Source organism: Triticum urartu, chromosome 7 (assembly GCF_003073215.2).
Source record: "Triticum urartu cultivar G1812 chromosome 7, Tu2.1, whole genome shotgun sequence".
NCBI lineage: Eukaryota > Viridiplantae > Streptophyta > Magnoliopsida > Poales > Poaceae > Triticum > Triticum urartu.
Genome location: NC_053028.1, coordinates 154,851,701 through 154,872,961, shown reverse-complemented (window position 1 = coordinate 154,872,961; position 21,261 = coordinate 154,851,701). Strand labels below are relative to the sequence as shown.

General features: G+C 45.7%; 1 protein-coding gene across 1 annotated transcript; it reads right to left on the bottom strand.

Moving 5' to 3' along the window:
* Nucleotides 1–2,978: 2,978 nt before the first annotated feature.
* Nucleotides 2,979–4,573, bottom strand: LOC125520695 (probable galacturonosyltransferase-like 9). The gene has a single exon (XM_048685661.1). It carries the CDS (start codon nt 4,438–4,440, stop codon nt 3,367–3,369), a length of 1,074 nt encoding a protein of 357 aa, XP_048541618.1. The 5' UTR covers nt 4,441–4,573; the 3' UTR covers nt 2,979–3,366.
* Nucleotides 4,574–21,261: the final 16,688 nt, after the last annotated feature.

Here is a 21,261-nt window from a genome sequence, read left to right as displayed (position 1 = left end):
GCTTAAGTATCTGTGAATTCCAGAAAAAATCCTTAAAAAAACAAATATGTTCATCGTGGTGAAACTTGTGCGCCAAAAAAAGCATGCAAAATACCGCCAAATTTTTGTTACGCAAATTCAGTTGTACAATCTTTTACTACTGTATTTGTACCACTGAGTGCTACATCGCCTTCTAACACCAACGACCTGTCACTACTGGACATTAGCAGGGCCGATGTGCGCACTTCAGGGAGACGGAGCCGGCCGGCCGGCCGGCCGAACACTTCTTCAGGCACGGCCAAATTCTGAAGGACCCCTTCCTCCTTTTGACACTCGTTTCAGGGTCACAAAGCCGGCCGGCCGAACACTTCAGGCGCCACCGACTCCTACTTTTCTTTCGCCACTATAACCCGCACATCGCATGTTCATTTTGCCACTCTATCAGATCGTCTGACCATAAAAAGGCAGAGCAAGTCTCTGCTGTTCAGATTGCTCCATGGCGTTGACAATGATCTCATCTCTGCTGCATTGTTGGAGAGGGACATGACGACGCACAATGCAATGCATCCTTGCTCCAGAAGCCAAGAGGCCAGTGGCTTCACTCTCACTCATGAATGAAAAGAAAGGGATAAAGCTTGTGAAGATTCGTCGCACTCCCTCAAAATAGGGTTAGTCACTAGTAGTCAGCAAAACTATGATGGTCTGATCCAAATCCCCACAAACCAAAGTTCGAGTTAGAGTGGTCCGATGGACATAGCTGCTAGCCTGGGGCAGTTCTAGTGTGGATCATGCCCGATGAAATGAAATCGAAACTCTCTTTCTAGCAAAACAACACAACGATTTTTGGGAAAATAGAGAAGAATACTGGAAAACACACAAGACTGAATCAAGTAAACAAAAAAGATAATGAGAATGCACAAGGACAGAGGTATCGCTTTCAGAGAACCTTTTAAATTTCAGCAAACGATATATGCTATGAAATGATTGATGATATCGCATAGCACTAGCAGTTTAGGAAGACTTGGACATTCTCATATTATCGTTTCATTTTCAGAGAGGTTTGTGTGCAAATGTACATGCAAGAGTGCGTGCTCGAGGCTTGGACATCTTCACGGAGGTTTATGTGCTTGCGTGCTTTCAAAGAAACTTGATGTACTACGTACCAAATTTGACCAGGCGCAAGTTTCGTTGCGCGTCTTTTACTACTTTCAGAACCGAACAGCCGATCCGTCCTTCACCACGGCCTTCTCCCAGTAAATAATCACGCGGCGTAGCCCAGCGCTGCCACGTTCCATTACGACGACGATTTGATTCCAGCGCAGGCCGCAGCTCGCTTCCGCAAGAGGCCAGGCACTCCCGGCCCAGCACCAGCCCCTGCCATTACGACACGCCGCCGAATCTGAAGCCGTCGCCGCGCGCCGACGGCCCTCCCCCTCCCCTCCCTCCGTCGGCCATCCACCGAGTTTACTGCGCGCGTGTACCTCCTGCCGCCTGCCGCCTGCCGCCTGCCGCGCCACCTGAATCCGGTGGCCACCATCAATAATGGAGGCACCAACGCCAGTAATGGCGGCCAAATCCGGCCGCTGCCACGGTGCCATAGTCCGATAGTAGCAACAGTGCCCACCTTCCACTCAGACTCACCGCAGTAACTTCTGCGCCGACGACGGCCTCCGCTCGCCGTTAAATTCTGGACGAATACGCCACCGCCTAGCTTCTCGTTCCGAAAAGGAGATGCTAACCGCCGCCGCGACGGTCGATGTTTCTAATAGAAGGTGGAAAGATGGATCATGGATCGCCGGCGGCCACAAAAGCAACTTTGGATTGTTCATGTAACGATGAACAGCAGCACCATCTCTCACATGAAACCAGCACCGGCCGAAAACGACGGGTTCCTACAACGCCACCACACACAAAATGCACCATCATTGCCGGCACCGGATTTCCCAAGAACAATGGCTTTCCTCCCCTTTTCCTTTATAATCAATCATGTGAGAGGATATCGAGAAGGGGCGGTGGCCGATGATGCCCCAGCTGGTGGAGACGAGAGGAGAGGAGAGGAGTTCATGATTCATCGCATTTCAAACAAAGTGCACATCACGGAGGAGGCCAAAAGGCAAGGCGAGAGGATGAAGCAAGATTAAAAGACACCGATGATTAGCGGCACTGGAAACTGCACTAGGCTTGCGGTTCCAGACTTCCAGTCCCCTGGCTCATCATTGGCCGGGCCTTTCTTGTGCTTGTGTAAAGGTGGGTGAGCTTTGACATGTGTGCATAAACTAGGAGTATGAGCTATGGGAGCCTTCCATTTGGTTGCTTCAAGGCTTCGGCTATGAGCTAGCAGGAGCTCCTCATCGGTTGGGATGATTGTGCTAGTGGCCTGGGCTAGCTGGCGAGCGGATAAGTTAAACAGGTTCACCCGCAAAAAAAAAAGGATAAGTTAAACAGGTGATAGCCACTTTGATTGTGGTGTAAGCAAAATGATTTGACATCCTAAATGATGATTTGTTCGCTTGTTTAGAGATGTTGCTCAAGAACAAATGTAGTTGATGGGCAGTTCAAATAGTAGCACTAGCGGATATGAAACCAGGCGGGAAATTGATTGGGCACAGGGAATTTTTGAAGAGAAACTTTGAACTTTTTCAGTCACATGCCTCTTGTGTGTGGTATTGATTTCCTGCACAAGAGGAATAATGAACAGAGTTGTACAACAGAGGAATTGTGCTGTCACAGGGGAATGCAGTACATCAGGAACAGCCAAATTTGCCGGCAAAAAATGCTCTTTTCCAGTTCAACATTTCAATCCGCAGAATATTGTTGGCACAGTTCTGAATTCTACAAAAAATGAAGAACTCAGCTAAGTTCTTCATCAGATTGACATTGGAGCGACAGTTCAAGGCTTCCAAGGACAAACCACATCAGAATCAGATACAACATACAGTGAGAATCCACTCAAATCAACTGAATTTGACACAGCTCAATCATGCAGAGATCCAACTGAATTTCAGATCAAGAACACATAGGCTTATTATGAATGAAAGAATCGTCAATAACAACAGACCAAAATCCCAGTCTTTCCTAGCACTATCAACGAATTGTACACCGCCACCAATCCAGCGAATTGGCAACCAGCCCCTAGAATGTCGTCCACCTCGACCAAAAAGAATCCAAATCCCCCACCACGTAACCAATCTGAATTTCTACCAAAAAGAACAAGCTCTTCTTTTCTCTATCCACCACTCCTCTCCTCCCTCCTCCTCGCGCCGCAATCGCCGGCGACCCTCCCTCGCCGCCCTGTACAGCCGACGGCAGCGGCACTGCCATTGCCAAGAAACGCCCAACCAACAAAAGAATCACTGTGTCTAGTCAGTGCAGCTACGGGCGCTCCCTCTACCAGGCGGACAATGCCGGCCCGGAGGCCGGCGAGGCGGCGCTGCCCCCGTCCCCGGCGACGTAGAGGTCGTAGGACTTCCAGGTGTGGTCGAGCGGGCAGGGCCTGCCGGCGTCCAGGCGGTCCCACGGCTTGCCCTTGCCCGACCAATGCATGAGGCTGACGGGCCCGTCGTGGAGCGGGCGGCAGCTGCCGCGCACGTTGTCCCCGCCGAGGCCGTGCTGGTTCCAGCGCAGGTCGACGGCCTCCACCTCGCCGGCGAAGACCAGCAGGAACGGCGGCAGCGAGCCCAGCTCGTAGATGCGCCGCTCCTTCTGGATCTCCATCCAGCGCTCGATGCGGCGGCGGTAGTTGCCGGCCCTCCAGCGGCGGAGGTCGAGGACCATGACGCCGGTGTTGAAGTAGCAGGGCGGGCGGCGGCGGCCCGCGAAGACGCGCGCGCCGAGCGCCGGGTCGGACCAGAAGGCGGGCGTGAAGTAGCGGGAGAAGTTGGCGTGGCAGTACTCGGGCGCGGCGACGACGGCCGCGGCGGGGAGGCGGGTCTCCCAGAGCCGGCGCACGTCGTCGGCGGCGAGGACGTCGGAGTCGAGGTAGATGGCCCGGGGCACGCAGGGCGGGAGCAGGTCGGCCAGGTGGTTCCGCGCGTAGTTGAGCGGCGCCTCGAGGGCGGCGCGCACGGACGCCGAGATGAGCCCGGCCACGGCCTCGGCGCGGAACGGGTAGATCTCGAACCGCAGGGACGGGAAGGAGGCCGCCAGCGCGGCGCGCAGCTCGCCGTCCCCGGGGGCCGCGGCGAGGAAGTGGAAGAAGAGCGACTCCGGGCAGGAGGCGTGCTTGAGCAGCGAGTAGATGGCCGCCATGGAGCCCCGCAGGTAGTGCGCGTCGAGGGTCATGGCGATGTGCACCAGCCCCGGGTCGCACACGCCGGCCGCTGTCGCCGCAGGGCAGCCCTCCCCGTTCCTGTACTGCGGCGCCTCCGCGAACCTCGGCAGCGCCGCGCCCGCCTCGGCCGCCGCGGCCAGGAGGAAGAGGAAGAAGAAGAGCAGCGCCACGGCCGCCCCGGCCGCCCTCATCGCCGCCGCCGCCGACGGGTTCTTGGATTCTTGCGGCGCGCGCTCGCTCGGTGAGCTGTCCCGCGTGGTGGTGGAGCAGTGATGCGGGGCGTATGTATCGGCGCCGCGGTGCGCGTATGGGAATGGGGGAGGTCTCTCTCGTCTCCAGTGATAAAGAGGGGTCTCGTGCGCGTTGGGGAAACGCGTAGGGGTAAACGTTTTCCTAAAATGATCACCGCGTGGACGCTGGGAGGTTGCTCGGTCACTTCCGTCGGTCTAATTTTCCAATCCGGCCACGCTATTACTAGCTGTTGCATGCTTTAATTGTTTTCCAAACATGAAGATTCTGTTTTCCATAGAAAACCATGCACTGAGGTTTTGCCAAAAAGAATACTACTAGTAGTGCTATAATGGTGAGAGTGGTTTTTTTTTTGGCATTTTGAGCTCATGTTGTACTATATCTCTTGGCATTGACAAAATCATATTTGTACATTTTAGACTAATGACATATTTCTGGCATTGATATATTTTTGGTGTTTTGTCTGGTCTATAAAGTCAATTGCATGTTTCGTATTAATTGATCTTTAGTTTTCTTCGCTAGATGAGTTTTGGACTAGGCGCCCGGCTTTCGCAAACTAAAATGGGTCTTCACATGTGTATCTTGATGATGTGCTTCATATATCTGGGATGTGTTGAGATATTTTATTGGACATTGCGTATTCCATTGTATTGTAGCAATATTATTTTGTTCTAGCAATGGCCGCCATGTTTGATTTTTTGGTCAACCCTCATCCATGTCATGTGCAAATTAATATCGATATCCACACAACCACACCTATAATTATTTTGTTTTTATCTCTATTGGATGTGCCAAAATATGTTTCCTAATTTCTTTTGTTGCGTTTTATTTCTCACGTTGACATTTTGTTTTAACCGAGGTGTTCTTTCTCCGGTGGTCTTAGAGTTAAAAGAAAATGTCTACACACTCAAGATTCCAAACAAAGTACATGCTACAACACCACGACATATTTGTTTATGACCCTCAAAAAATCACCATCAAAGGTGTCTTGTGTGTGCTTTGTGGACTCTAAAGTTTTTAGAAGAATAGAAGCTTCAATTTTAGAAAATCAAATGCTTGTCTACTCGTGCATTTTGATTTCATTGTGTGCCTTTCTGGGATCAAATTAAACCGTTTTTCTTCATTAAATCAATTTGCCGCGACACACAAACTTCTCTAAATTAATATGTATATCAAGTTGAATATGTCGACTTATATGTTTTCTATCTCTGCTATATGATGAAATAAATGGTTTGTTACTACTTATATCATTATCGAATCTCGGGCAAGTAACATACCGACAAAAAAGGAAATGACGTATGTTGTTATGTGGTTTGACCGATAAAGATCTTCATAGAATATGTAGGAACCAATATGAGCATCCAGGTTCCGCTATTGGTTATTGACCGGAGATGTGTCTCGATCATGTCTACATAATTCTCGAACCCGTAGGGTCCGCATGCTTAACGTCCGATGACGATTTGCATTATGAGTTATGTGTTTTGGTGATCGAAGTTTGTTCGGAGTCCCGAATGCGATCACGGACATGACGAGGAGTCTCGAAATGGTCGAGAGGTAAAGATTAATATATTAAAAGGTTATATACAGACACCAGACCAAAGAGGTTCGAAAATATTTCAGAGTACTGGGAGGTTACCGGAACCCCCCGAAAAAGTTAATGGGCCTAATGGGCCATAGTGGAGGAGAGGAGGCAGGCCACGGGTGGTGCCCCCCCCCCTTGCCCAATCTGAATTGGACAAGGGGAGGGGGCGTGACCCCCCCCCCTTTCCTTCTCCTTCTCCCTCCTTTCCCTTTTTCCCCTCATCGTTGGAAGGAAAGGGGGGCGAATCCTACTAGGAGTGGAGTCCTAGAAGGACTCCCCCCATGGCGCGCCACCCCTGGCCGGCCACCTCCTCCTCCCCTCCTTTATATACGGGGGCGGGGGCATCCCAAAGACACACCAAGAATTCTTTTAGCCGTGTGCGGTGCCCCCCTCCACAGTTTACTCCTCCGGTCTTAGCGTCGTAGTGCTTAGGCGAAGCCCTACGTGGATCACATCACCATCACCGCCACCATGCCGTCGGGCTGTCAGAACTCTCCCTCGACCCTCTGCTGGATCAAAAGTTTGAGGGACGTCATCGAGCTGAACGTGTGCTGAACACGGAGGTGTCGTACGTTCGGTACTTGGATCGGTTGGATCATGAAGACGTTCGACTACATCAACTGCGTTAACCTAACGCTTCCGCGTTACCATGTTTGGTATACAATCCATAAGTGGCTCTCATAATAGATTCATAAGGTAATTTAATTTTCTTTCTAGGAAAGTGTTCCATGCCTTTCCTTAATGGAAATTGGAATCTAATATTCCCTTCTTTCATATCAATAATTGCACCAATCGTTCTAAGGAAAGGTCTACCAAGAATAATGAGACATATAGGACTGCAATCAATATCAAGAACAATGAATTCTACGGGCACATAATTCCTATTTGCAACAATAAGAACATCGTTAATTCTTCCCATAGGTTTCTTAATAGTGGAATCCGCGAGGTGCAAATTTAAAGAACAATCATCAAATTCACGGCAAGATGCAAATTTAGAGAACAATCATCAAATTCATGGAAACCTAACACATTACATAAAGTTTTTGGAATTGTGGAAACACTAGCACCAAAATCACACAAAGCATAGCATTCATAATCTTTAATCTTAATCTTAATAGTAGGTTCCCACTCATCATAAAGTTTTCTAGGGATAGAAACTTCCAATTCAAGCTTTTCTTCAAAAGATTGCATCATGGCATCAACGATATGTTTAGTAAAAACTTTGTTTTGATTATAAGCATGGGCAAAATTCAACATGGATTGTAACAAGGAAATACAATCTATTAAAGAGAAATTATCATAATTAAAGTCCTCGAAATCGACAAGAGTGGGTTCATTGCTACTTAAAGTTTTGACCTCTCCAATCCCACTTTTATCAATTTTTGCATCAAGATCTCAAAACTCCGAATCATTGGGACACCTTCTAACTAAAGTTGACTCATCTCCAGTCCCATATTTATCAAGATTTACATTGGAAAACAAAGATTCAATAGGAGTCACATCAATCACTTGAAGATCTTCATCATTATTTTCAAGGAAACTAGAAGAACACACTTTTATAAACCAATCTTTTTTAGCACATATCTTAGCGGTTCTTTCTTTGCACTCATCAATGGAAATTCTCATGGCTTTGAGAGACTCATTGATATCATGCTTAGGTGGAATTGATCTAAGTTTCAAAGAATCAACATCAAGAGAAATTCTATCCACGTTCCTAGCCAAATCATCAATCTTAAGCAATTTTTCTTCAATCAAAGCATTGGAATTCTTTTGCGAACTCATAAATTATTTAACACTAATTCTCAAAATAAGAGGGCATCGTATTATAATTTCCATAAGAATTGTTGTAGGAATTACCATAATTATTAGAGGAATTACTAGGAAACGACCTAGGATTAAAATTACCTCTATATGCATTATTACCAAATTGTTCCTACCAACAAATTTCACATACATAAATTCATTATTATTCTCAATCAAAGTAGACAAAGGCATATCATTAGGATCAATAGGAGCACTCTTGCTAGGAAACAATTTCATAAGCTCATCCATCTTTCCACTCAAAACATTGATCTCTTCAATTGCATGCACTTTTTTTACTAGTGGAAGATCTTTCGGTATGCTATTGAGAATAATTAACCATAATATTATCTACTTCCTCCGTTCCTAAATATTTGTCTTTTTAGAGATTTGAAATGGACTATCACATAAAGATGTATATAGACATATATTGGAGTGTAGGTTCACTCATTTTGCTCCGTATGTAGTCACTTGTTGAAATCTTTAGAAAGTTAAATATTTAGGAACGGAGGGAGTAGGAGTTTAGTAGCTTCTCCTAAAGTAATTTCCATAAAAGTGCCTCCTGTGGCCGAATCTAAAAGATTTTGTCACAACCCTAGAACAATGCTTGTAATTAGTGGCATTGCATCCATGCATCATGTTTAAATTTTGTTAAACTTGAAATGGGGTTGACTAAACCCTAGCACCAAACATAATTCGAATAGGTTCAACTCAAAACATTTTCAATGAAACCAAGATGCCCTTTAAAAATGTTCATGATCTAGTGAGAAAGGTGAAAACCTTATCCAGTGGTGATGCATATTTTTCATTGGCATTTTTGGTCTTTGAATTAAGTCACTAAGTATTTGAATTGGGGCTATACATTTCTATAAATAATTACCTAGCACCAATAATTCTGAAACTTTGTGTGGGGCCCTGGAATAATTATTTCAGCATCCACAAAAGTTTTCAGCATTTAAAAAATTGATTTGTCTAGTAACCAAATTCAAACAAACATGAAAAATATAAAAATAAACAGAGAAGAAAGAGAGAGAGAGAAGTCTCACCTGTGGCATGGCACTGTTGCTGGCGGCCCAGCCCACCAGGCAACCTGCCAGTCATCCCCTTCCTCCCGCCAGTGTGCACTGTGCGTGGCGCACACACAGGAGGCGAGGGCCACCTCCTGCTTCAAGCTGGAGGCCCGTCCCTCTCCCTGATCCCACACCTGAAACATAACACATCACACAAAGTTTTTGGAATCTTGGAAACGCTAGCACCCAAATCACATAAAGCATAGCATTCATGATCTTTAATTTTAATTTTAATAGTAGGCTCCCAATCATCATGAAGTTTTCTAGGGATAGAAACTTCCAATTCAAGCTTTTCTTCATAAGATTGCATTAAAGCATCAACGATATGTTTGGTAAAAACTTTATTTTGATTATAAGCATGCGGAGAATTCAGCACGGATTGCAACAAGGAAATACAATCTACCAAAGAGCAATTATCATAATTAAATTCCTTGAAATTCAAAATAGTGGGTTCATTGCTATGTAAAGTTTTGACCTCTCCAATCCCACTTTTATTAATTTTTGCATCAAGATCTAAGAACTTCGAATCATTGGGACGCCTTTTAACTAAAGTTGACTCATCTCTAGTCCCATCATTATCAAGATTCATATTGCAAAACAAAGATTTAATAGGAGACACATCAATCACTTTTAGATCTTCATCCTTATTGTCATCAAAACTAGAAGAATACGCTTTATAAAGCAATCCTTTTTTTGCACGCATCCTAGCGGTTCTTTCTTTGCACTCATTAATGGAAATTCTCATGGATTTGAGAGACTCATTGATATCATGCTTAGGTGGGATAGATCTAAGAGCATCTCCAGCCGCGCCCCCAACAGGCCCTTCCCTTGCGTTTTTGCCTCGTCGGCGCCAAAAAAACGGCCCAGTCGCGCCCCCAAAAGCCCATTTTTCCCCTGCTCGGGCCGAAATTGGTGCCGGTGGACCCAGGCCAAACCCGGTGCCCTGCGGGGCGCCTGGGGGCGCCGGCACAAGCGAAAAGGCGCGTGGGTCTGATACGTCTCCGTCGTATCTATAATTTTTGATTGTTCCATGCCAATATTCTACAACTTTATATACTTTTGGCAACTTTTTATACTATTTTTGGGACTAACATATTGATCCAGTGCCCAGTACCAGTTCCTGTTTGTTGCATGTTTTTTGTTTCGTAGAATATCCATATCAAACGGAGTCCAAACGGGATAAAAACTGACGGTGATTTTTTTGGAATATATATGATTTTTGGGAAGAAAAATCCACGCGAGACGGAGCCCGAGGTAGGCACGAGGCAAGGGGCGCGCCCCTGACCCTCGTGGTCACCCCGTAGGCGGTTGATGCCCTTCTTTTTCCGCAAGAAAGCTAATATCCGGATAAAGATCGTGTTAAAATTTCAGCCCAATCGGAGTTAAGGATCTCCGGGAATATAAGAAATGGTGAAAGGGTAGAATCTGGGAACGCAGAAACAGAGAGAGACAGAGAGACATGTCCAATCTCGGAGGGGCTCTCGCCCCTCCCACGCCATGGAGGCCAAGGACCAGAGGGGAAACCCTTCTCCCATCTAGGGAGGAGGTCAAGGAAGAAGAATACGAAGGGGCCCCCTCTCCCCTTCTCTTCCGGTGACCGCAATCTTCACCAACAACTTCACCGCCATCATCACCAACTCTTCCCCCCTCTATGCAGCGGTGTAACCTCTCTCTTACCCGTTGTAATCTCTACTTAAACATGATGCTCAATGCTATATATTATTTCCCAATGATGTATGGCTATCCTATGATGTTTGAGTAGATCCGTTTTGTCCTATGGGCTATTTGATGATCAAGATTGGTTTGAGTTGCATGTTCTATTGTTGGTGCTGTCCTATGGTGCTCTCCGTGTCGCGCAAGCGTGAGGGATCCCCGCTATAGGGTGTTGCAATACATTCATGATTCGCTTATAGTGTGTTGCGTGAGTGACTGAAACACAAACCCGAGTAAGGGGTTGTTGCGTATGGGATAAAGAGGACTTGATGCTTTAATGCTATGGTTGGGTTTTACCTTAATGATCTTTTGTAGTTGCAAATGCTTACTAGAGTTCCAATCATAAGTGCATATGATCCAAGTAGAGGAAGTATGTTAGCTTATGCCTCTCCCTCACATAAAATTGCAATAATGATTACCGGTCTAGTTATCGATTGCCTAGGGACAAATAACTTTCTCGTAATAAAAAGCTCTTTACTAAAACTAACTTAGTTGTGTCTTTACCTAAACAACCCTTACTTTTTATTTACGTAATCTTTATTATCTTGCAAACCTATCCAACAACATCTACAAAGTACTTCTAATTTCATACTTGTTCTAGGTAAAGCGAACATCAAGCGTGCGTAGAGTTGTACCGGTGGTCAATAGAACTTGAGGGAATATTTGTTCTGCCTTTAGCTCCTCGTTGGGTTCGACACTCTTACTTATCGAAAACTATTACGATCCCCTATACTTGTGGGTTATCAGGGTCTGCCCTGTCGGTGAGTCTAGCGCCATTTCCCGCCGTTTCATCCCGCTTCCCCCCCCCACTTTCCTCCCGTTCTCTGCATTCCTCCCGCCAATCTCCTACTCGCCTCCACCGCCATGCCACCGAAGAAGTACGGCGCCCCCCGCACCGCGGCAACCGCGACCACCTCCGTCGCCCAGCCGAAGCAGAGGAAGTCGAGGGCGCCGCCATCCAAGCCACCAGGCATAACAAACGCCGAGTGGAGGGTGGAAGTTCAGCGACGGGAGGCTGTCACCGCCAACCGGCGAAACAGGGCGATCGTTAAGAAGGCCCGTGCCAACGCGGCGCGTGCGGCTGCGGCTTCGGCGGACCAAGCCGAGGCCGAGGCGACTCGCGCGGGGATGATGAGTCCACCCGGTAGCCACGCCCAGTACGCGCCCTGGGGCCAGCAAGGCATCGGTTCTCCGTCGCCGCAGCCATGGGGATGCACGCCCTCACCAAGCTACGTCAATGGGGACGCGCACGGTGGGTTCAACCCCAACGTCACCTTCCCCATGGACACGGCCCTGCGGGCGCCCTCGCCCGCCTTCACTAGCGTGCAGTATCCTCCATACAACTACTCGCCGCCCGCCTACGCGTCCTCTCCGACGCCCCCTCTTCACCGTGGCGCGCTGCCCTTCTCGCTCCTCGGCGACACCGACGAGATCGAGGCCGACATGGCCGACATCATCGCGACAGGCTCGGCCGCGGCCGCCGCGTCTCCCGGGTTCGTCACCCCGGACGACACTGTGGATCTGAGCGGCGGCATGGACGGCGAGCTCGGCTACGTCTACGCGAGGAGGAGCAGAAGGAGGAGGACGAAGAGGAGGAGGAGAAGGAGCCGGCGACTGTTCCGGCGAGGATGAGCAAGAAGAAGAAGCGGGCGGCCAGGTCCGGCGAGCCGCGCATCAAGTGGGCGTCCAAGGAGGAGGAATGCCTCGCCGAAGCATGGAAAGTCGTCTACCTCGACCCGACCATCGGCACGAACCAGAGCATCGAGACATACTGGGAGCGCATCAAGGCCGAGTTCGACGAGCGCAAGCTCGTCGACCCCCTACTTTAAAGGCGTCTACATGCAGCGCGGGACGAAGGCGATGGAGAACCATTGGGGGCGTATCTAGGGGGCGTGCAACAAATGGCATGGGATCGTCGAGGAGGTAGCGGCTCGCCCAGAGAGCGGCGCCAACGTTGAGGATCAGGTATGCCACGCCGGTCTCCCGCCTCTCCTCGCCGTGTGCGCTCGCCAACTGTTTGTTCCTCCACGCAGTTGCTGCGCATGTGCGCCTTGTATCGGCAGGGCAACAACCACGCCGAATTCAAGTACCTCCACATCTACAAGCGCATTGACATGTGCGAGAAGTGGGGGAAGTCCGGCGCACCCTCGACAAGGCTAAGGAGACCTACAAGCCGGACGCGCCGACTGTGGGCGCGTCAGAAGGGCGGCCGGACGACAACAAAGGTGCCAAGAAGGGAAAACACGCCGATGCGGCCACCGCTCGAGTGTAGGAGTCCATCGAGCACTGCCTCGCCGACGCGCAGGCCCGGGCCATCCTTCGTGAAGAGAAGACCGAGGCGCGGTGGTCGGCGTTGATGTCGAGCAGCACCGTCAAGATCGACCTACTCCGGACCAACGTCGCCGGGAAGAAGAGAAACACCGACCCGGCTTTCCTGCTGGGCAGGGTGGACATACTCTAGAGCACCGACGAGCCGGTCAAGACGTGGTACTTGGCGGAGCGTGGCCTCATCCTGAACCAGCTTCCATCGACGACGCCGCCCATGCCGATGCCCACACCGCCGTCGCCGCCAAGCCCGACTGATCATGCCGCCGAGACTACCCGCAGCACAGAAGCCACGCCGACGCCTCCCAGCACAGAGACCCCGCCCAGCCTGTGCACACTGACTCCGCCGACGCCGGAGGCCGACCTCGCCGTCTGATGCGCACGCGCGTCCTTTCTACTTTTTGTACGCCGAACTTTTCATTCGATCGCCGATCTTGTGGCCGCTTGATCGCCGGATTTGTGGCGTCTATTTTGTGAGCGGGAATGACTACGTTTGAATTTTTCGCGGCTGGGGGCGTGGCTGGGAGGTAGGTCGCGCCAGGGGCCAATCTAGCGCCGGTTCGCCCCTAGGCCGCTCTTTTTCAGTGCCCTGGGGGGCTGAACAGCCGGAGATGCTCTAAGTTTCAAAGAATCAACATCAAGAGAAATTCTATCCACGCTCCTAGCCAACTCATCATTCTTAGACAATTTTTCTTCAATCAAAGCATTGAAACTCTTTTGCGAACTAATAAATTCTTTAATACTCGATTCAAAATCAGAGGGCATCTTATTATAATTTCCATAAGAATTGTTGTAGGAATTACCATAATTATTAGAGGAATTATTAGGAAAAGGCCTAGGATTAAAATTACCTCTATATGCGTTGTTACCAAAATTGTTCCTACCAACAAAATCCACATCCATAGATTCATTATTATTCTCAATCAAAGTAGACAAAGGCATATCATTAGGATCAGAAGAAACACCCTTATTAGCAAACAATTTCATAAGTTCATCCATCTTTCCACTTAAAACATTAATTTCTTCTATCGCATGAACCTTTTTACTAGTGGATCTTTCGGTGTGCCATTGAGAATAATTAACCATAATATTATCTAGGAGTTTGGTAGCTTCTCCTAAAGTGATTTGCATAAAAGTGCCTCCCGCGGCCGAATCTAAAAGATTTCTAGAAGAAAAATTCAATCCAGCATAAAAAAATTGTATGATCATCCATAAATTCAAACCATGAGTAGAGCAATTGTGAATCATTAATTTCATCCTCTCCCAAGATTGTGCAACATGCTCATGATCTAGTTGCTTAAAGTTCATAATATCCTTTCTAAGAGAGATGATCTTAGCGGGAGGAAAATACTTAGAGATAAAAGCATCTTTGCACTTATTCCATGAATCAATACTATTTTTAGGCAAATAAGAAAACCAAGTTTTAGCACGATCTCTAAGCGAAAACGGAAATAGCTTCAATTTAATAATATCATTATCCACATCTTTCTTCTTTTGCATATCACACAAATCAACAAAGTTGTTCAGATGGGTAGCGGCATCTTCACTAGGAAGGCCGAAAAATGGATCTTTCATGACAAGATTCAGCAAAACAGTATTAATTTCACAAGATTCAGCATTGGTAGGGGGAGCAATCAAAGTGGTGGAGCAGTGATGCGGGGGGCGAGGGCGTATGTACCGGCGCCGCGGTGCACGTATGGGAATGGGGGAGGTGTCTCTCCAGTGATAAAGGGGGGTCTCGTGCGCGTTCGGGAAACGCGTAGGAGTAAACGTTTTCCTAAAATAATCAGCGCGTAGACGCTTGGAGGTTGCTCGGTCACTTCCATCAGCCTATTTTTCAATCCGGCCACGCTATTACTAGTTGTTGCATGCTTTAATTGTTTTCCAAACATGAAGATTCTGTTTTCCATAGAAAACCATGCACTGAGGTTTTGCCAAAAAGAATACTATACTAGTATAATGGTGAGAGTGGGTTTTTTTTCATTTTGAGCTCATGTTGCACTATATGTCTTGGCATTAACAAAATCATATTTGTCCATTCTAGACAAATGACATATTTTTGGCATTGATATATCTTTAGTTTTGTCTTCTATAAAGTCAATTGCATATTTTTTTATTAATTGATCTTCAGGCTTTTCTTCGCTGACTAGGTTCACGGCTTTCACTAAAATTGATGCTCACATGTGTATCTCGATGATGTGCTTCATATATATGGGATATGATGAGATATTTTATTTGCCATTGCATGTCCCATTATATTGCATCAATATTATTTTGTTGTAGCAATGGCAGTCATGTTTGATTTGCTTGGTCAACTTTCGTCCATGTCAGGTGCAAATTAATATCAATATTCACACAACCACACTTGTAATTATTTTGTTTTTTATATCCATTGGATGCGCCAAAATATGTTTCCTAATTTATTTTTTGCATTTTATTTCTCACGTTGACATGAGAGTAGTATCAATTATTTTGTTTTTTATATCCATTGGATGTGCTAAAATATGTTTCCTAATTTAATTTTTGCATTTTATTTCTCACGTTGACATGAGAGCAGTATCAATTATTTTGTTTTTATATCAATTATTTTGTTTTTTATATCCATTGGATGCGCCAAGATATGTTTCCTAATTTAATTTTTGCATTTTATTTCTCACGTTGACATGAGAGTAGTATCAATTATTTTGTTTTTTTATATCAATTAATTTGTTTTTTATATCCATTGGATGCGCCAAAATATGTCATTGGATGCTTTAATTGTTTTCCTAACATGAAGATTCTGTTTTCCATAGAAAACAATGCACTGAGGTTTTGCCAAAAAGAATACTAGTATAACGCTGAGAGTGGTTTTTTTTTGCGTTTTGAGCTCATGTTGTATATCTCTTGTGGCATTGAGAAAATCATATTTGTCCATTTTAGACTAATGACATATTTCCGGCATTGATATATCCTTTTTGTTCTGTGTGACCTATAAAGTCAACTGCATGTTTCGTATTAATTGATCTTTAGGCTTTCCTTTGCTAAATGAGTTTTTGACTAGGCTCATGGCTTTCGCGGATTAAAATGGATGTTTACATGTGTATCTCGATGATGTGCTTCATATATATGGGAAATGATGAGATACTTTATTTGGCATTGCCTATTCCATTATATTGTAGCAATATTACTTTGTTGTAGCAATGGCGGTCGTGTTTGATTTGTTTGGTCAACTTTCGTCCATGTCATGTGCAAATTAATATCGATATCCACACGACCACACCTATAATTACTTTGTTTTTTATATCTATTGATGTGCCAAAATATGTTTCCTAATTTTTTGTTGCGTTTTATTTCTCACATTGACATTTTGTTGTAACTTAGAGGTTCTTTCTCCGCTGGTTTTAGAGTTAAATTTTTTGTCTACACACTCAAGATTCCAAACAAAGTACATGCTAAAACACCACGGCATATTTGCGTATGGCCCTTAAAATATACCATGAAAGGTGTCTTGTGCGTGATTTGGAGACTCATTATAGTTTTTGTCAATCTCCATGTTTTGACGTGTCACTACTCACTTCTAGTTGTTCTATCTGCCTCATTTCCAAAAAACAATATTGATAATCATATTAGGCTATTAGTTGTTGCATGCTTCTGTGGTCTCACAATGCTTGCATAGTTGTACTACCAGTGTCCATGTTTATTCTAGTGGCAGCAACATGTTACATGATGAAAGGACATGCGGTGCCCCCATGTGTGGTTTTGGTAATTGATGACATTCTCTATGGGCTAATGGTTGCATTGAGTTATATTGGAAGGATCTATCCATAGGCAGTTCCTGAAGTCCATGGGTTGGTTTCAAGGAGTTTATGAGTTGACCAAGGTGCTATTAAGGAATTATCCAAAGATTGGTCATGTGAGTGTTGAGCTTATTGCAAGCATGTCTTGAAGAAGAAGATTGTGTGATCATTCATGTTTACCTTCAAGACATCATCCAAATGAAGAGACTTGGAAAGATTCAAGGTTGATCAAGACTAAGTCAAGAGTGAATCAAGTTGATCAACTCACAAAAGCGTAGAAGAAGTACCGAGAGGGATCAAGTGATCCCATGGTATGGTAAGCATTCTCCATTGCGCTTTGTGTACTAACCCATGGTCTATGTGAGAATTCTATGTGGGGTTGGGTACGTGTCCATGGGCTTGCGTCAAGAGGAAGATATCACTCACCACATGGAGAGGATGACATCAAGTGCTGATCATCATCAAGATTGCCATGTGCAAGTTCAAGTGGAGCATCACGAAGAGATCAAGTGCTTGAAGCTTGTCGTCCATTGTGGTGTCAAGGGACTTGTGAAGATGTTCCGAAGAGTGGCGGACCCATAGTGGAGTATGGCGGAGCAATCAACTAGTCTTCATCGAGCCAACACAATCAAGAGAGATGGTCCAACTTGAGGAAGTCAAGATCCTCATCATCTAGATTAAGTGGACTATGTGCAAGGCAAAGGTTTTCCCTTGATAGATTTTCTATTTTACCAGTCTCATGGTGGTAGATGGAAGACCGGGTTGTAGGATCGATTGTCGTACTATCAAGGGGGGCTCTCTAGTGAGTAGCTTGATCGTATCGTTCGTCGAGAGCCCTAACCATTGCATCCTTTCATCATCTTTCTTGGTTCTTGTTTGGTTCTTCTCCTTGTGAGATTTGGAGCTTATGTTCATCTTCATTACAAGCTCGAGTTCATCGAAAGCCAATTTCATATGCATCTTCTTTGTTTTTCGGTGTTGGAGTTTTTACCGGTCTTATTTGAGAAAGGGTTCTCACCATTTTATTTTGGGTTTTTTCTCAATGTCTATTTCTTGATATTGCTATCAATATTGTGGTTGCTCTTGTCTTTAGCTTTCCAACAAACTTGATTTCGTCGAATTCGGAGCTCGTATGCGAAAGTTGTGGCTATTTTGATCTTACCTGTTTTACATATAGAGGTTGTACCGCCCCTTAGAGAGGTTGTACCGGTTGACCGGTACAACCAGTGTTTGGAGCGGTTGTACCGCTCCAGAATTGGTCCGAAGGTTGTACCGGCCCTGTATCGCTCTACCACCGGTTTGGGTTCTGTTGTGGAGCGGTTCTTGGGCGGTTGTGGAGCGGTTGTACCGGTTAGTTCAGTTTAACCGGTTCTACCGGTTCCCGGGGCTGTTGTACCGCTTAGGGCTTTTTCCTATAGGTTGGTTTTCCTCTGCTTTGACCGGTTGTACTAGTTCATGCACCGGTTGTACCGGTCCTACAGTTTTCTGCACATAACGGGCAGATTCGTGGGGACCTATAAAAGGGGGTCTTCTTCCCCATTGGACCCCATACTTTGAGCTCGTGTTCTTCCTCATTGTTGACCCTTTTTGAGCTTGCTATCTCTCAATCCCTCCATGAATTCTTGCTAGTTTTGAGGGGAAAAGAGAGAGGAGATCTTGATCCACATTTCAACCAATCACTTTCTCCTCTATGTGAGGGGAACCCTTGGATCTAGATCTTGGAGTTCTTGGTGTTCTCCTTCTTGTTCTTCCTCTCATTTCCCTCCCTAGCATTAGTTGCTTTGGTGGGATTTGAGAGAGAAGGACTTGGGCACTCCATGTGCCCTTTCCATTGCATTTGGTGCATCGGTTTGAGTTCTCCACGGTGATACGTGGAAGTTACAAGTTGAGAAGCTTATTACTCTTGGGTGCTTGGTACCCTTGAGTTTGTTCCTCTTGGGTGCTTGGGCGCCCTAGATGGTTGGTGGTGTTCGGAGCTCAATCATTGTGGCGTAAAGCTCCGGGCAAGCGTCGGAGTCTCCAATTAGGTTGTTGAGATCACCCCGAGAAATTTGACGGGTTCCGGTGACCGCCCCAAGGGTTGCCAAAGTGTACGGGTTTGGTGACCGCCCCCAAGGGTTGCCATTTGTATGGGTTCGGTGACCGCCCTCAAGGGTCCCTTAGTGGAATCACGACATCTTGCATTGTGCGAGGGCGTGAGGATATTACGGTGGCCCTAGTGGCTTCTTGGGGAGCATTGTGCCTCCACACCGCTCCAAACGGAGATTAGCATCCGCAAGGGTGTGAACTTCGAAATGCATCGTCGTCTCCGCGTGCCTCAGTTATCTCTTACCCAAGCCCTTTACTTATGCACTTTACTTTGTGATAGCCATATTGTTTCTTGTCATATATCTTGCTATCTCTTAGTTGTTTATCTTGCTTAGCATAAGTTGTTGGGTGCATATAGATGAGCCTAGTTGTTGTAGGTTTTGTTCTTGACAAATTAACCGCTAGGTTTATTCCGCATTTGTTCAATCCTAAACCGTAATTACTTTAAAGCGCCTATTCACCCTGCTATAGGCGACATCCTCGATGTTTCAATTGGTATCAGAGCCTCGTCTCTCTTTATTAGGCTTTACCGCCTAGAGAGTAAAGATGTCGAGTAGGGGATTAGGATTCTCTGACACTCTTAGTTTCGATGGCACAACTTTTGATGTTTGGGTAATTCGCATGCTTAACCTCTTTAGGGTCATGGACCCAAATTTAGAGCGAATTGTAGATATGGGTTTTTATTCTCCAAAGGATCCCCAAAGATTATCTTTAGAGGATGAGAAAAACTCTTATCTCAATGCTCAAGCTTCTAATGTGCTTTTCGATGCTTTGAGCAATATAGTTATATTTCAACTCATGTCATTTCCGGATGCTCATGAGTTGTGGACAAATCTTCAAGATAAATATGGTATGTCCAAAATTTGTGGGGATGATTGTTCTCCCTCCACCTCTGGTCGTGTCGCTTTCTCAACTTCTTCTACTTTGCCTACATGTGGATTGCCACAAGGTAATGCTATGGTGAGTAGTGTTTGTCATTGCAATGATGATAATGTGCTTAAAGTTGATGACTCTTCATCACTATCTTGTTGCAATGCTCCATCTTCAGACTTTAGCACTTCGAGCACTGATAACCCACAAGTATAGGGGATCGCAACAGTTTTCAAGGGTAAAGTATTCAACCCAAATTTATTGATTCGACACAAGGGGAGCCAAAGAATATTCTCAAGTATTAGCAGCTGAGTTGTCAATTCAACCACACCTGGAAACTTAGTATCTGCAACAAAGTATTTAGTAGCAAAGTAATATGATAGTAGTGGTAATGGTAGCAAAAGGTAACAGTAGTAAAAGTAATGTTTTTGGTATTTTGTAGTGATGATAGCAATAGCAAGGGGAAAGTAAATAAGCGAAGAACAATATATGGAAAGCTCGTAGGCAATGGATCGGTGATGGAGAATTATGCCGGATGCGGTTCATCATGTAACAGTTGTAACCTAGGGTGACACAGAACTAGCTCCAGTTCATCAATGTAATGTAGGCATGTATTCCGAATATAGTCATACATACTTATGGAAAAGAACTTGCATGACATCTTTTGTCCTACCCTCCCGTGGCAGCGGGGTCCTTACGAAAACTAAGGGATATTAAGGCCTCCTTTTAATAGAGTACCGGAACAAAGCATTAACACATAGTGAATACATGAACTCCTCAAACTATGGTCATCACCGGTAAGTATCCCGATTATTGTCACTTCAGGGTTAACGGATCATAACACATAATAGGTGACTGTAGACTTGCAAGATAGGATCAAGAACACTCATATATTGATGAAAACATAATAGGTTCAGATCTGAAATCATGGCACTCGGGCCCTAGTGACAAGCATTAAGCATAACAAAGTCATAGCAACATCAATCTCAGAACATAGTGGACACTAGGGATCAAACCCTAACAAAACTAACTCGATTACATATAGATCTCATCCAACCCATCACCGTCCAGCAAGCCTACGATGGAATTACTCACGCACGGTGGTGAGCATCATGAAATTGGATTAGCCATAAATTTATCAAACTCATCTAAGCATGGGCTAGCCAATTTAGTAAATGGGATTTCAGCTTTATCATATCTATAGAGAGAATTTACCTTTACTACCTGTGTCGGGTTATCAAGACCATGAGTTTCTTCAATATGTAAAGGATTAAGATCATATGTTTCTTCAACAGGCGGTAAATTAAGACCATGTATTTCTTCAATAGGAGGTAAATTCTTAACATCTTCAGCTTTAATACCATTTTCTTTCATAGATTTCTTTGCCTCTTGCATATCTTCAGGACTGAGAAATAGAATACCCCTCTTCTTCGGAGTTGGGAAATATTTAGCAGAGAAGTAATAAATCATATCCTGGGGACTATGCACACAACCAGGATCGAGAGAATTAAACCATATCTTAGCATCACCCTTTAATGA

What these genes read in the sequence shown, in the direction of transcription:
- LOC125520695 (XM_048685661.1), bottom strand. Translation starts at nt 4,440, where the DNA reads ATGAGGGCGGCCGGGGCGGCCGTGGCGCTGCTCTTCTTCTTCCTCTTC.